This window comes from Equus quagga, chromosome 7 (assembly GCF_021613505.1).
Source record: "Equus quagga isolate Etosha38 chromosome 7, UCLA_HA_Equagga_1.0, whole genome shotgun sequence".
Taxonomy (NCBI): domain Eukaryota; kingdom Metazoa; phylum Chordata; class Mammalia; order Perissodactyla; family Equidae; genus Equus; species Equus quagga.
The window spans coordinates 60093829-60109601 of NC_060273.1; the positions used below are offsets into that span (position 1 = coordinate 60093829).

Below are 15773 nucleotides of genomic sequence, written 5' to 3' on the forward strand. Positions count from 1 at the left end.
TTGTGTGTGTGACTTTCTTTGACAATTAGAATGTGAGCCAAATGACTTGCACCTATCAAAGCAGAAACTTATCATTTTCCCCTTGAGCCATGAGAATTGTGTGCCACAGAATGAAAAAGCACAGTGGGTAGGAGCAATACATGCAATAAAATTTTTTTTGGTTTTAAATCACTGAGATTTGAGGGCTATTCTGCCTCAGTCTAATTCTGCCATATTTGTACACAACCAGCTTTAGATAGACAGATTAGATAGATACATGGAGAGATGCCATAATAATGAAAAGAAAACAAATTACACGCTAGATAAAGAAATATGGCCAAGGGCAAGTCTTTCTTTTCTTTTCTTCTTTTTTTTGTGAGGAAGATTCACCCTGAGCTAACATCTGCTGCCAATTCTTCTCTTCTTTTTTTTTTGCTTGAGGACGATTAGCCCTGAGCTAACATCAGTGCCAATTTTCCCTGCTTTTTACATGGGGTGCCTCCACAGCATGGCTGATGAGTGGCATAGGTCCATACCCTGCATCCAAACCCAGGAACCATGGGCCAGTGAAGCAGAGTGCTCGGTTAACCACTCAGCCATGGGGCCAGCCCCAGGGCAAGTCTTTCTGCAAACAGGAATTCAGAAACAGCCCTAGTGTTTGAGTCATCACTGGTTTGAGAATTCAGCCTGCCAGGCAGGAAACAGGTGTGTCTGTTTAGTAACTTACTCTATGATCTTGGACAAGGTCTTTACCCTGTCTAGATACTTCTCTACAAGATTGGTTATACATGATAATCTCACCTGGAACATGAGCATCTCATTATAAAATTACTGTGAAAAGTAAATGAGATGGTATATATATATATATATATAAAGGACTTACAAATACTAGCACATCATATTCTTATTATTATTACAGAGGTGGTAGTATCAGTTTAATTTCAATGGGCTGCCAGTTCACAGCAGTGTATACGTCAGCCAAATTTATATAATTAAGCTATTAAAATAAAATAATACATTAAGGTCATACTATGCACTCTTGATTGCAAATGTTCTTCTGTTTGAGAACACCAAGTGTCTGTTCTTTCTCCTCTCTGAAAGCCATGTCACAGCCATTGTCCTATCTTTGCCCTCTCCCAATTTCTCATTCACAGTAAATTCAATTACATCCACCCTCGCTCCTCACACCCACAGTGGGCCTATTTTTCCCATGCCAAATTCATTTTTTCAGACCCTAACTAACTTACCTACCATCTCCATGGCAACACCCTGGGCCTCTTGCCCCACAGTTGCCACATGACAGATAAAATAGATCTGTTAATTTGTGAGTTTTACAGAATAAGAAAACATGAGGAAATTTCTGTTAGGAATTCATGGGAACATAGAAGACCTAAATACCCACCAGACATTTGCTTTATGACAAAGCTGCTAAATATCAGGAAATAACAGCGCAGCATTTTAGGAGTGAAAAGGATCTTCAAAGTCAATCTAGTCTGATTTTTTACTTTAGGATGAAGAAATTGAGGGCCAAAAGAATGCTCAAAGTCATTCATTTATGTGGTAACACGATCACAAATCTAACTCTTAAGAAGGAATCATAGTTTTTTGCTCTATAGCCATCTGTCTTATTTCATCAAGGAAAATGAAGAACAGGGTTTTATTACAGAACAATAACCGTATAAATCTTCAGAAAAGTACAATATCAAAAAGTGTTAATTGACTACGCAGGACTGCTAATCAGCAATGTGCAGGAAAATTGCAACACAGCTTTTAGCTGCTTAGATGTGAGCTGAAAAAGAGAAAAACACAGAAAAGACGAGATGTGCAGATGTACACAGAACTTCACGACTTCCGGGTTATTTAAAATCCATCTTCCATGAAAGTGGATTGTAGAGATAAACTGAACAAACTTAAAATCAATATGCATTGCATATGTTGGATATATATAATAAATAAATCTAATTGTAGAACATAAAAAGCAAGTGAGACCTAGATTGGCCAGGTCCTGGCACTTCTCTGCAACTCACTATCTATTTTTGGGCAAATCTGGGTTAAGTAATAGTTTCACATTCATTTCTTAGAGTGCTGTTTTGTGGTAGAAATTCTCTTTGCCTATTAAAAGTAGAAGAACCTTCTTCATTTCCACAGACACATATGTGCTGCCGTTTGAGGACTGATTATCTTTCATTTTCCTTGATTCTCGATAGAGATATAGATTTACATAGTTTTCCAAAATAAAGAAACAGTAATTCAAGTAGAAAGACATATAGCCTTGAAAATACAACCAAGAATGGTAGAGACTTTGGTAAACCAGAGACTGTGTGCCTCATCTATCCAGATAGGTGATAGTTCTGCTCATTCAAATGCGAATGAGGATCCAGATGTTTAAGGTGTTAAGATATTTAAGATTTTTCTATGAAACTTCTCAATTTTTCAATGTTGACTAAAATAAATAAAATTGAACACTGTCTATGTCTAATGATCCATGCTCCAGGCTGAAGTTTGACAACTGGCTACCGATTTTCAACCACTGACTTTACATCTTTGGAGTAATTTTCCCATAAGAAAAATTACAGTTGGCTTAATCTTCAAGATTTAGCCTTAAAATTTTATTTTTCCATCTAATTTCACTCTTAGTCATTGAGACTGATAACAAGAAACCACCCACTAAGGAAATGTAATCATTAAGGTTTCAATTGGTGTGTCCGCAATTGCATTATCTCTTTAACAAGGAGCTATTACACAGATCATAAATTACACATTGTCATTTTATGTTACATAACTCTTCACCACTTAACACGAACAATAGATGTAATGATAAAATCAAGGTATGAGGTGCTGTAAGTCACATGAGGGTAGGCAGATTAGAAATCACGTTTGGAAACTATCCCAGTAAACCCAGTTATCTAAATTGAAGCTTTCATCTTTAAGTCTTATCAAGAATGTCACTTATTTATTATACTTCAGTATTCATAAATAAAGATATCATCTTATACAGCTGATAGAGAAGCACTTACAGGCAAAATAATTCAGTTTGTTGTGGGGATGGGAGAAGAATTATAATTTTAAGAAAATGCTATTTAATATTTCTTCTGCCATTATTCTGAGAGATGATGTATAACAAGGACTAGTTAATTTTGGGGTGGAGAAATTGGAAGACAAATGTGAAAAATTAGACATTTATGATGTAGTCTATATATCAAATGTGAAGCATCGTCAATTTCCTGAACTGCAGAGATACTCATATATAAAAGTAAACAAAAAAATGATATACCAAGTCCTGTTTAACGTGTTTGTCAATTCCCTTTTCCTAGGGCTTTTCTGATCTATTTCTGCCCTTCTGGAATGAACTAATAGAATTGGCTGTTCTTGATTTTCTAGATGAGATAGATTATAGGAGTGGCAAGTGAGAATGGTAGACAAATTCTGGTCAGCCCCAGTTTATATGCCCAGCAAATTCTCCTCTGGGCTATTATGCATTGCAATGTGCTGTGACCTTCATAATAACCTCCTTTTGAAGAAAGGGAAGTTAATTTTTTAAAAAAAACACATTATTTTCCTCATTGCTATTTGCCACCTTTTACAGTCTCTGACATGCTTAAATTTGCATATCTGCAATGGTGAATAGAATTATTTTCTGAAAATGTAAAAATAAGGAGAAGGGATTATTCAATTGCATCAAATAGAGTGAAAGGAACCTTCAATAAGTTTGTGTGTAGAGCATGATGCCTACAGACTCAGTCTTCCCCATTTCACCGATACTTTTATATTTTCAAAAAGCATTTAATGCTTTCCATTTGTTTGGGGCAGCAACTGGACAGGAGGATTCTCTTAGTTACATCAGTCACACTGATGAACATGTCTTTTAAATGTAGCAAAATAGGATTTTTCAATTGAATTAGGAAACAGCAAAAACTTCGATAAAAATTAGTGTTGTCTTGACCTGGTTGGTTTGGACAGACTGTCAAAATAAGATATTAATCCTTGAAATTACTATAAATGGTAGTCATGAAACCCTTCATTATGTTTTCTTTCTAATGAAATTTTTCTGCGAGAACCAAATTTATGCAAATACACTGGATCCAACAGTTTCTTAATTAAGGTCAGATTTGGATGGTGACCCACAGGTCTGCTCAGTAAGTGAACAATAATATCTCATAAGCAGTAAATATGTTTTTGAACCAATGAAAGGATATTGTTGGGAAAATATTTCTAACTTGCTATTATTGCTATATGTAAATGTAATTGCTATTACTACAGGTTAACATTTTTTTGATGCATGTATATAGTTATCATATTAAGTGTTATTATTTCCCTGCATTGTCTCTGTAAAATTAGCCGTATCAAGCTTAGGAATAGCTTTTTCTTTTATTTAATTCATCTCTTGTCCTAATATGTTTATGAGAGGCAATGGGGTAAAAATTCAGGATCTGGATAAATTACTACTTCATTGCATATCTTTGAACAAATTCCTTAGCCCTTGTAAACTTAAGTTGCTTCATCTGTCAAATGGAAAAATAGAATCTTTCTCAGAGTCTTGGGAGAAATAAAATGATGTCATGCACGTTGCACAGACACTAGAAACTCATACAACCCTTTGTCCCTTCCTAGCACATAACTGAACTACAATTCCCAGCCCAATTTTACCTCCATGGGAACACGCAACCAGTTCTTGCCTATGGGATGTAAGCAGAAATGAAATGTGTCACCCAGAAACCAAACAAATTTCTTTAGACTTCATATGACTTCTCTACGCAACTTTTCTCCACTTTTCAAGCCCTATCTCCCCACTAGGTAATGTCACAGCAGCCTTGAAATTTAAAATTCCAATGTGGGATTTTTAAATGTAATAGATGAATATTCCAGTATTGCAACTGAAAGAAAATAACAAATACAATTTTTAGTTAACATCATATATTTATATATGTCTATATAAAAAAGGCAATTACTAAGAACAAAATAGCTAAGTAGATGAAGTGGGAGAGTTATTTCCCCAAATTAAAAATTTAAAGAACTTAAATTTGAAAAGTTTAAAAAGTTTAAAAGTCTTTGCATTTGACTTGCTTTGAAAACTTGATGCAGGAAAGCATTCTAGGAAAATGTTAATTTCTAAAGAAAGTCTCTCCTACATTAGGACATCTATAGTGTGACCTTGGTTACATTGGAGGTTATCGATAGGTATAAGGACAAGAACTTTTAAAGAAGTATCTAGTCAAATGCATTCTTCTTTTTGTGTGTGCGTGTAAGGAAGATTGGCCCTGAGCCAATCTGTGCCAAACTTCGTCTGTTTTATGTAGGATGCTGCCATAGCATGGCTTGATGAGTCATGCTGGGTCCACACCCAGGATCTGAACCTGCAAACCCCAGGCCACTGAAGCAGTGTGTGAACTTAACCACTATGCCACTGAGCTGGCCCCAAATGTATTCATTTTTTAAATGAGGAACTTTTATCCCAGAGAAGCCAAGCAACTTCTCCATGGCTGTTCCTGGCCCAGCTTTCTTTACATAATTCATACATTTTCCTCTCCTGAAACCAAAGTAAATTTTTCTAAGTTGAACCTTAAAATTAAAATAAAAATCTATTACTGTGCAGTCTTCCACTGATTTATTTTAAGATATTACATTTCTTCAAGTAGTTTGAAAAGTTTCTATTGACTAAAATGGACTCACAACTTACTGTCCCTCGAAAGTAATAAGAGACTATAGGACAGATGCCGCAATTGCTTATTTTTCTCCTATCATTTAGGTGTTTAAACTTTTTTGTTTCAACCTCTTTAGTGAAAAATTTGCCAATAAGTTGTATCTTCTTTCATTTTCTTTTTCCTTCCCCCCAAAATAGTTCACTTCAATGATGAGCAAAGTTTTATATCTGTCTCCCTGGTTTGCCAAAGATATTTAATGAAAACATAACCTGGAAGTTGTGAGCTATTATTTTTCTGCTTGGAGAATTATTACATATACACTGATATAATGGACTTGAGCTTGGCATTAAGTAAGGAAGACAGGGCACAAAGACCTGAAGTAGGTACAACATATGTTGAAAACCTCAGGGAAGATAAAGCATATGGTGGGAGAATGGTGGGCAAGGTTTGAAGACAGAGGGTGGATTATACACATTTTAGAAATCAAGCAATGAACGTGGACTTCATCCATGGAGCTGTTGTTTCTAAAATTGTAGTCCACATGCCACTGTTGAAAAGTAAAATGAATTTAGTGGTACATAGACTTTTTATTTTAATATTTATATATTTCTTGTAATCAAAATCAGGAAAACACAACTAGCACATGGAATCTCAGCCAAAAAGTTGAGTTAAAGACAAAAAGAAAATACATAATAGTTAATGTACATGAGTTTGCAAAAAAAATTATGAAGATATTTCACGAAACACTGATGTTTGCATCTCTAAAGACAATATGGAAGCTTACATGGTTTTCTAATATAGGAAGAATGTGATATATTCTTTTAGATCCAGAATGATGACATTTGGATCCCAAAAATGTAGGTTCCCATAAGAAACTCATTGGTCCACTTTTCTAACCCACATTTCAGGATGAGACCATGAAGGAAGGAAATTCTGCTTAATACTAAATATCATGTAGATAATGGCAACATGACCAGAAAGAACGAAGTCTCCGACTTCAAACAATGAGTAATGGAAAAATATATAATAGAATTCTTCATTGCTTATTAAATTGTGAGAAAATTTATAGTTTTATCAATATAATTGTCACAAGCAATCAGTCTTACAATTACCTACTAATCAAAAAACCTAAGCAAGCCACCATGCTAAAAGCATCATGGATACAAAGATGATTAAAAGAAGGCTTCTCTTGTAAAGTTTGTGATTTATTAGAGTGAGGGGGTAGAAAAGGGGGGATAAAACAAGTGGCCAAGCCACGCAAGGAAGAAGTTACGTTTTCATAAGGTGAGTGAAAATGCTCTGAGGGGAATTAATGGAATAATGATGATGATGATAATAATAATAAATAATAATAATAATAATGCTTTCAACTTACTAAGTATTTTCTATGTGCTAGGCAAGGTTTTAAGCATTTTTAATGGAGTACGTCACTTAATCCTCAGAGCAACCCTGCAGCATTGATGATATTGAGCTTAGATACATTCAATAATTTATATAAGCCAGTATTCAAACTTGAGCTGCTTGACTCCAAGAGTGCACGTTCTTAAAAATTGCCCCACGTTGTTTTGGAGGTGAGATCAGTAAAGGCCTCATTGAGAAGGTGGTGTTTATTTAAGCCTTAAAGTCATACAGAAGGTAAGGATGAGTTAAGAAGCTATTCAAAAGAGAAAGGAGACTGAGAGTCAATGTGTGTATAGGATTTCCTAGTTATATTCAGAAAAACACTAACAGATTAGTTCTGTCGCAAGCTGGGAAATTATGGAAAACAAAGCTGGAAAGTTCCTGAGATGAGGTGCTTACATATTAGGAGCAACAGCTTGTGCTTAATTGAACTTACTGAACTTCTGAGACAGGATGAAAGTTGCACTTCAAGAAGATTCATTGGGCCATAGTGGGAATAAAACACTGTAGTGACTAAGAGCATAACTCCGTGAGCAAACCACTTGAATTTATATCCCCGTAACTGATCCCTGCATGTGGATGACCTCCTGGAAGTCTCCGTTTTCTCGTCTGCAGTGATACCCTCAGTGTAGATGATAGTAAATATGGCTATGATTATGAGAATTAAAGTAGGACATTTATATAAAATGCTTTCTATGCTGCATATAGTTAGTGCTCAGTGAGTGCCAGCTTTTATGATTAATGTGTAAGGGATAGATTGAAGAAGAGAGAGACTGACAGCAGGGACATAAATTAATAGGCCACCAACACAGTCCAGATGAGAACAGATAGAATCGTGAACTAGGACAGTGGCAATGGCAACTGAAAAGAGGACAGTTACACAAGATATTTCAGAGGCATAAGTGCCTTCGTGATTCATTAGATGTGGGAGGCAGAGACATGACTCCGAGTGTTCACGCCTGGCTCGCTGGGACAATGATGGTGCTATTACCAGATTTAGAGCAAACAGGAAGAGATGCTAGTTTGGAGGAGAAATCATGGATCCAGAATCTGTTTTGATGTATTGACTGTGAATTAAAGATATTTTTCAAGTCTTCTCAATCTACCCCAGAGACAATATTTTTCTCAAGTGTGATGCAAAAACTGGTGGTAAAGGAGTTGATTCAGGTGGTGGACGCAAATATTATCAAATAGCGTTGAATTTCATGGTGAGAAAATTCTTTCCTGTGAAATGCTCCTTCTGTTCTGTTTACATCAAGGAAATGTTTTACTTTGGAGCTATTTGCAATTTCCCATTTCTCTAATATCTCTGCTTCTCTCTCTCTCTATATGCTCAGTCTGGGGAGTACAAATACACGCACTTAAAATTTAAGGAACATTTGTTTTTCACTATATTTTTATATCAACTACTATTTATGTCAAATCTTCTCGTTTTTCAATTATGGTGCTAATATGAACTTTCCTTTAAAAAATAATTTTGCTGGGGGGCTGGCCCCGTGGCTGAGTGGTTAAGTTCGCGTGCTCCGCTGCAGGCGGCCCAGTGTTTCGTTGGTTCGAATCCTGGGCGCAGACATGGCACTGCTCATCAAACCACGCTGAGGCAGCATCCCACATGCCACAACTAGAAGGACCCACAACGAAGAATATAAAACTATGTACCGGGGGGCTTTGGGACAAAAAAGGAAAAAAATAAAATCTTTTAAAAAATAATAATAATTTTGCTAAAAACAATGAATCAATTTAAAGAAAAAATATTAAGGAACCAGCAGTACAGTCACCACTTGGCTATGACAAAGCCATGCAAGGTGGGCTTGAATGAATGAAGGTTAAAAATCCATGGAGTAATCTAGGTCAAATTTTAGGCAATATCCTCTCCCAGTTTTGACAGAGGCTTCTCAAAAGGAGGTATATTTACTATAAGTCTAGGAGAAAAACGCATTTTAATGGTTAAGATTCAAAAAGGCTATAAATTTAATCTTTGATAACTTTAGAAGAAAGTTGTTAATATAACTTCCTGATAGATATTAACTAGTTACAGAGCTATGCTTTGAAGATAAGAATGGCCTCAGAAATCAAACAAAAGATAAGCAGAAACCTCCAATCATTACCAAATCAACTCTCACTCTTGTGAGTGAGGCTGCCTCAGGCTGCCTCTCAGCGTTAGTGTAAAGTCTGAGTTCAGCCCTTCCTCTTCACAGAGGCAATTGAAATGGTACTGCACACAAAATACAAACAAGTGAGAGTACGGAGTGGACAATGAGAGCAATGTGGAGGCTCACTGCCATGTTAGAATACACAAAGGAGTTGATGCGACCAGTTAAATGATGCTATTCAATATCAAAGCTAATATCTTATCAATGCAGCTTTACTGTGATTTCCTGAGGAAGATTAATATTAATAGTCTGGTGACACTTTGGTAATTTTTCTTGCCATGCTTTAAGTAAGTAGATCTTTGCATTTCTTCTGGAAGTATGTCTTAAGAGGCAGTAAATGCTCTAGATTCTTCTCAGTATGGGACGTTAGCGAGACAATGGTCGTAGGCCCTGTGATGTATAGCCAACCCCTCTCTCACCACCATTGGGTTTTCATGCCACCCTGGTCTCAAATAACCAAACAAGATCTGCTAGTCATGAGTTTGTGACTTCTGTTTTAGGGTGCTAGAATGATTATAGAAATATGAATATATTATAGAACTTAATGCCCAATTTCTCATTCGGGAAGCATGCAAAATTGGAGATTATTTTTACACTTGTTCTTCCTTTCACAGATGGAAGATTTCAGTTCTGAGGTAATCTTGAAAGACTATTCTAGTTCTTGATGGTCAGGATTTCTAGTGAAAAAAGGAACAGAAGGCAACTGTTCAAAAATATACTCGGGCATTTTTTTGACCTTCTTACAGATTCTTTTTGCAAAAATAAGACAGTCTTTAGAAGTCCACAAATGCTGAAAACAATATGAGGGCCAGATAGCTCTTTGATTTAGAGGATGGTGTTTATGAAGGTAGGATCTTAAATTTCCATCCTTGTGTACATCCTTAATTTGCTTCTCTCTGTATAGCAGACCGAGGCCTTATTCCAGATTACTCAACACAAAAATATGCCTTATGAATTCCAGGAAAAAAAATGAGGTATGTGTGAGTCAGTCAACAGAAAGCAGCTCGACTCATGGTAATAGATCTCAAAAGACATGCCTTAGTAGATGATAAGCTCAGAACACAATGTTGATACTGCTTGAAATTGAAACATTTAAATTCACATAATTTTAGGGGCCGGCCTGGTGGTGCAGTGGTTAAGTTCGCACGTTCCGCTTCTTGGCGGCCTGGGGTTTGCTGGTTCGGATCCCGGGTGTGGGCATGGCACTGCTTGGCACACCATGCTGTGGTAGGCATCCCACATTTAAAGTAGAGGAAGATGGGCATGGATGTTAGCTCGGGGCCAGACTTCTTCAGCAAAAAGAGGAGGACTGGCAGTAGTTAGCTCAGGGCTAATCTTCCTCAAAAACAAAACAAAACAACAACAACAACAGAAACTTCACATAATTTTAGAGTAGCTGGAGTATTCTGTCTGGAGTATATAGTTAGCATTGCAGAGGGTTCGTACTGGCCACCCATGAGACACATTGGATCTGGAAATGTGTTTAACTTGGCCCACCTGAATTTTTAAATCAATTAAATTACTTCCGTTAAAAATCATGAGATTCGATATAAAAATATAGATTTATAGTTTTCTTGAAAAACCTGAAGTCTTGACCACATTAGGCCTTATATCTAATATTAGTAAGAACTACTATTTATTGAGTGCTCACTAAGTGCCAGGTATCAGTCTGTGCATTTTTTTCATACACACAGTATGTCTGGGGTGCAATTTTTTTTATCCACATTAGGTATCTGGGGGAGCTAATTCCCTGAGAAATTCAGTAATTTATTTGATGTTGATAGCCAGTAACTGATAGAGTTGAGATTTGAGCCCAGGCCTATCTAATACCAAAGTCCAGTCTTTTTCCACTGATGGAACCAGTTCAAAATATTAAATTACTGAATGGAGAATTAGTCCATAACCACTAAGGTCACTTTTCTGCATTTGTAGAAAGTTTATTCTCCCTCCATGATTACTTTGAATGCTGCTATTTCAATCTACTATGACACATATTTCCTAAAAGAAACAATACATCTAGACAATAAATATTTTCATCTTATTTTGAATAATTGCTACTCACTTTGCTTAAAAAAATTAAGCAAATAATTTACTAATCCACTTTTAATCCAATTTACTTCAAAGTGATAAAATTCATTTATATTTTTCTATTATGCTAGAATACTAATTATAATTTTCTCTAGAAGTATATTAAAACACTTGATTTAATTTTTTGAATATCATTTGTAGACAGATATTGAAAAGCTTTCTGAATCACATATACCAGCATTTTAACTCTGGAAGTGTCCCTCAAAATTCTTTACAGGTGCATCTTACCAGAAGTTGTCTTCACTACTTCAGTGGTATTTCTCAAGCCGACAAAGGAGAATTGATAAAGCCTCCAAGATCTTGTGTCACCCACTTCAACAGAACTACGCTTCCATTGGTAGACAATTTCTTCACGTGGATAGCCATCTGCCATGAGGTGGGAAAGCATATGTTTAAAATTATTATAAATGAACATACATAGCAACCACTTTCTATGAAGAAGACACTGAGGTAGGTACTGAGAGGGATAAGAGTTATGAGTTAGATGCGGATCCTGGTCTAAAGAGCATCACAGTAGGGGAAATAAATACAATGATATCATATCCTAATGGGAAGTTAAATTAAAAATCATGAAGTCAAAATTACCCTTGAAAATCACTTAGATTGCATAGAAGGTATACTATACAGGGTTTCATATATACTATATGCATATTTTATATTATCTGGAGTAAGATATAAAAAAATGTATTTAATAAATAGTATTTAATAAATAGTACATATTTTTATTTAATTTATTTAATAAATAAATTTAATAAATAGTACATATGCAAGGCATCATTTCACGGTGAAGGGGAGTCAACAGGGCAAGATTTTGAGAGACATACACAAGCAGAAAATAATGAGAGAACAGACTCAAATCTTCTCCAGGGCATGCACTTTGAGTAGAAAACGATTGGGAAAAATAACTGCAACTCTTTATGTTATTCTCTCTCTCTCAATTTGTCAGGACTTCATTTTAATATACACAGAAGTCTACAATTAAAATCAGGAAGTAGAAAAAGTCAAGGGGAAAATATGAATGAGCGCTATTTAGATTCTGAAGGGATCAATCGTGTTCAGCCAAGAGAATAAAAAAGCCTTCATGAAAGAGGTATTACACTGATAACATAGCGGTTACAGTAGCATTTCCTAGCCGTGATATCCGGGACAAATTTATTAATTTTTTTCTAAATTATTTGTTTCCTAATGAGGATGATGATAGGTCTTTTTTCATGGAATTGATGGTCAATGTATATTTGTGGAACGGATAAACATTATTATTAAGTAAGCGGTAGAATAAATTCTTTCAAGTAAAATAACTGAATAGATAGATAAACAGATTTTTTAAAACTAGAAATCATTTCAACTGTTTGTCTACTAATAATGCTTTGTAAAGATAAGTCTTCATTATGGAGGCTGATTGACTACTTGGAATAAAATTCCTTGTTTTCTCCTTTCCTTTCCTTTAGGTTCTACTCTTTGTTATGTGTTTATTCATTAAGAAGAAAGAGAAAAGAAAAAGGATCCCCAGGTTGCTATGGAGCAGGGCTGGGGGTGTTGGATATGGTGAAAACTGTGGTAAAGAATGATGATATTGGGGATCTTTCTGCGAAGAATGTGTTGGTGACTAAATTTTTTTGATAGCAATAAGTAGTATTAAGTTGTGTTTGGTTTCAGCAGACAGTTGTCAATCAGTGACCTGATAGCACAGAAATCCCCAGTTGTTGAATTTTAGCTGACTCAGGAGAGTAGTCCCAGTTGGAACATTAAAAGAAAAGAAATCTAATCTCCTAAAGCTTGGTGAAGCTTTCACTTAAAAACATTCCATTGTTGGATGAAGTAAAACATATGAAATAAGATTGATAGTGGGAATTTTTCTCGATATCTATGATACACAGTAATATTTTTCCTCTGGTTCCTTCTGGAATTAATTAGTGATAAACAGATGACTGCTTCTCTCATAATTGATTTTTTTTTTAAAGTATTGTTACTATGATTTAGTTGGCTCTTAGGAGTCTCCCTCACTCCCTGGCTGAGAAATTATCTTTATAAAAATATAAATTTAAATTTCATAATCAGTTTTTCATCTTGCCTAACATACACAATTGACAGATCAAAAATAAGGAGGAGGTGAGCAACTTAACACCGATGCTAAAAACATAGAGAGGCAAACATTTGGGGGAAACTGAAGCTTGTTTTGTTTCAGGCAGGAAACATCTGTGAAGGTTATTAAAGCTTAATCTGTGTTAGAATAATCATAGATCTTTCTATAGTCTATTATCTGATGACAGTAACAATAATAAAAATAATAGATCTTTTTATTCAATCTTATTGTGTGTTACATAACATACCAAGCATTTTACATATATCAACAAGACAATATTGTGGTCCGGCAGATCTGTAATCTTTATTGGGCACCTGGGAATGTGGACACACTGAAAGATTTAGTAATTTCCTCAAGTTATAGTGATGGAGTTGGGATTTGAACTGGACCCAAATGACACTCAAAATTGGTCTTTTACTCACTGGTGGATAACTAGTTCTTGATGTTACTAAACTCCAGGAGGAGGAGGTAATCTTCTATCTTTAACAGGTATACCAAGATCGGAAACAACGCTGTTGGATCTCTGTGTGTCCTGACATGTCAAGGGAGAAAATAAGCAGCAAATATACTGCTATTCTCTTCCTCTAGGCCCACATAGGGAGAGGGAGGTATAATCCACCATTGCCCCTTTCCCTTGAGTCCAGGCCTGGCTTCATAATCCTTCTCAATGAAGGGCTCCAGGCAACCACTGCCAATTTATTAAAAGTTTACACCCCAATGAAATCTACTTGTAATTCCTGATAAAATAGATCCATTTTTGCAAGAATCACTCTTAATAAGGACAAGCTGGTGTAATGTCGAAAGAAACTCAAACTTTTCAAAGTCAACAACATTGCGTAATGCAATTTTGTATTCTCTATGAGTGTCCCAATTAATTGACAAGGCAATCAGAAAGATGTTGGTGAGACGGGATACAAAATATAGAATGAGTATTACTTACAACTGGAGAACTCCAAGGGGCAGGAGTGTTCATCCATTGGAAAGTTGTGCAATTGTAATTGGCATTCAGCATCGATTGTCAACCTGTATAGAAAGATACGAAACATAAATAGAAAGATTTTAGACATGGTTTTAAAAATATATATTAGCAAAAGTTCTAATGACCATTTCCTTTTGTTCCTTGAGAGTATACCACACATTCTTATTGGTAACATAAATTAATCCTCACTGAAGAAATCCACCAAGTCCAGGAGAAAATTATTTAAGACTTAATGTAGCCCACTCATTTTCACAGACCAAACAATAGTATCTCATTGACCTCAACTCCATTTGTTCAAAATTTATGATCACGTGATTTTGTTTTTTGGGTAAATTAATTTTACAGGAGATTGCTCAGTGAATATATTTAACTTACTTAACAGAACAACCTGTTTTAAGAACTGAAGCTCATTTATTGTTTTCATGTAAATGAATGCTGATAATTCTCAGAACTTATCTGCTAATTAAAGCAGAACCCTCTGTTTGCAAGTATTTGTTAGCTGTTAGCTTTAAATTACTATTTGAGTTTAAAAATACCTATGTTTCACAACAAAGTAGTTTGCATTCTTATGATGGAACTCTATGAAGCCATTAAATAGGATGTTATGAAGCAGAAGAATATCGAAAGGCAAGCCAGAAGTGTTAAATACATATCCACAGACATATTAGCAAAATGTTTGCCAATGAGTCTCAATTAGTTTGCCTCTGCGGTGCTTATTAAACATACAGATTTTCTGGGTCTCAATATGGGCTAGGATTCTAGGAGGGAGAAAATTTAAGTGAATCTCAGATGTGTTGGCCACCTTGGAAAATGTATAAATATATTCTACAATTGTAACGGTGGTGGGTTGATGATTTTTAAAATCTCATATTTGTTAGCTATATTTCTTAAAATGTACAGATATCAGTCCTGAAGTAATAAAAGTGTTATTTTATGAGCATTTATTTATTTTCAAAGATTTTGCAGTTTAGCATAATTTTTAATTGGGGGGAATTTATTACTCTATGGCATAATAGAGCAATTACTGATCTTAAAACCTAACTAATAATCATTGAGCCCTTAGTTGTCTGTGAGGCACTGGGCAAAGTAAGTGTCCTCTTATTTAGCAAGTGTTTTTATGGCTTTACAGTACTGGAAGCTGTCCAAAGTCACAAAGCTAGTGGCACAGTTGAGATTTGAACCCAAGGTTATCTTTCTCCAAAGCTGGAGATTTTAATCATTGCCACTCAATAATTATATACCCTTTCAAGGAAAAGATGAGTTTTATTCACAAGTGAAATTATAATTAAATTTGACATTTTATTACTATAATTTCTCCAAATTAAACTGGAATTTATGAAATTGAAAACAAAATAGGTTGCAGATATAAAAATAGATACATACATATATATCTATGCATACACACACACCCCTTCCTAACTCATTAAAGATAAGCAACAAGAATAAAA

At 35.3% G+C, this 15773-nt stretch overlaps 1 protein-coding gene across 1 annotated transcript in view; it reads right to left on the bottom strand.

Annotated features, from left to right (window-relative positions):
* Nucleotides 1-15773, bottom strand: part of GABRG2 (gamma-aminobutyric acid type A receptor subunit gamma2) — a 97469-nt gene that overhangs the window by 45486 nt on the left and 36210 nt on the right. Inside the window, exons 5-6 of the mRNA XM_046667851.1 lie at nt 14287-14369; nt 11492-11629 (exon numbers count right to left, since the gene is read on the bottom strand). Of these exons, the coding sequence (XP_046523807.1) occupies nt 11492-11629; nt 14287-14369 (221 nt within the window). The remainder of the gene's footprint in view (nt 1-11491; nt 11630-14286; nt 14370-15773) is intronic.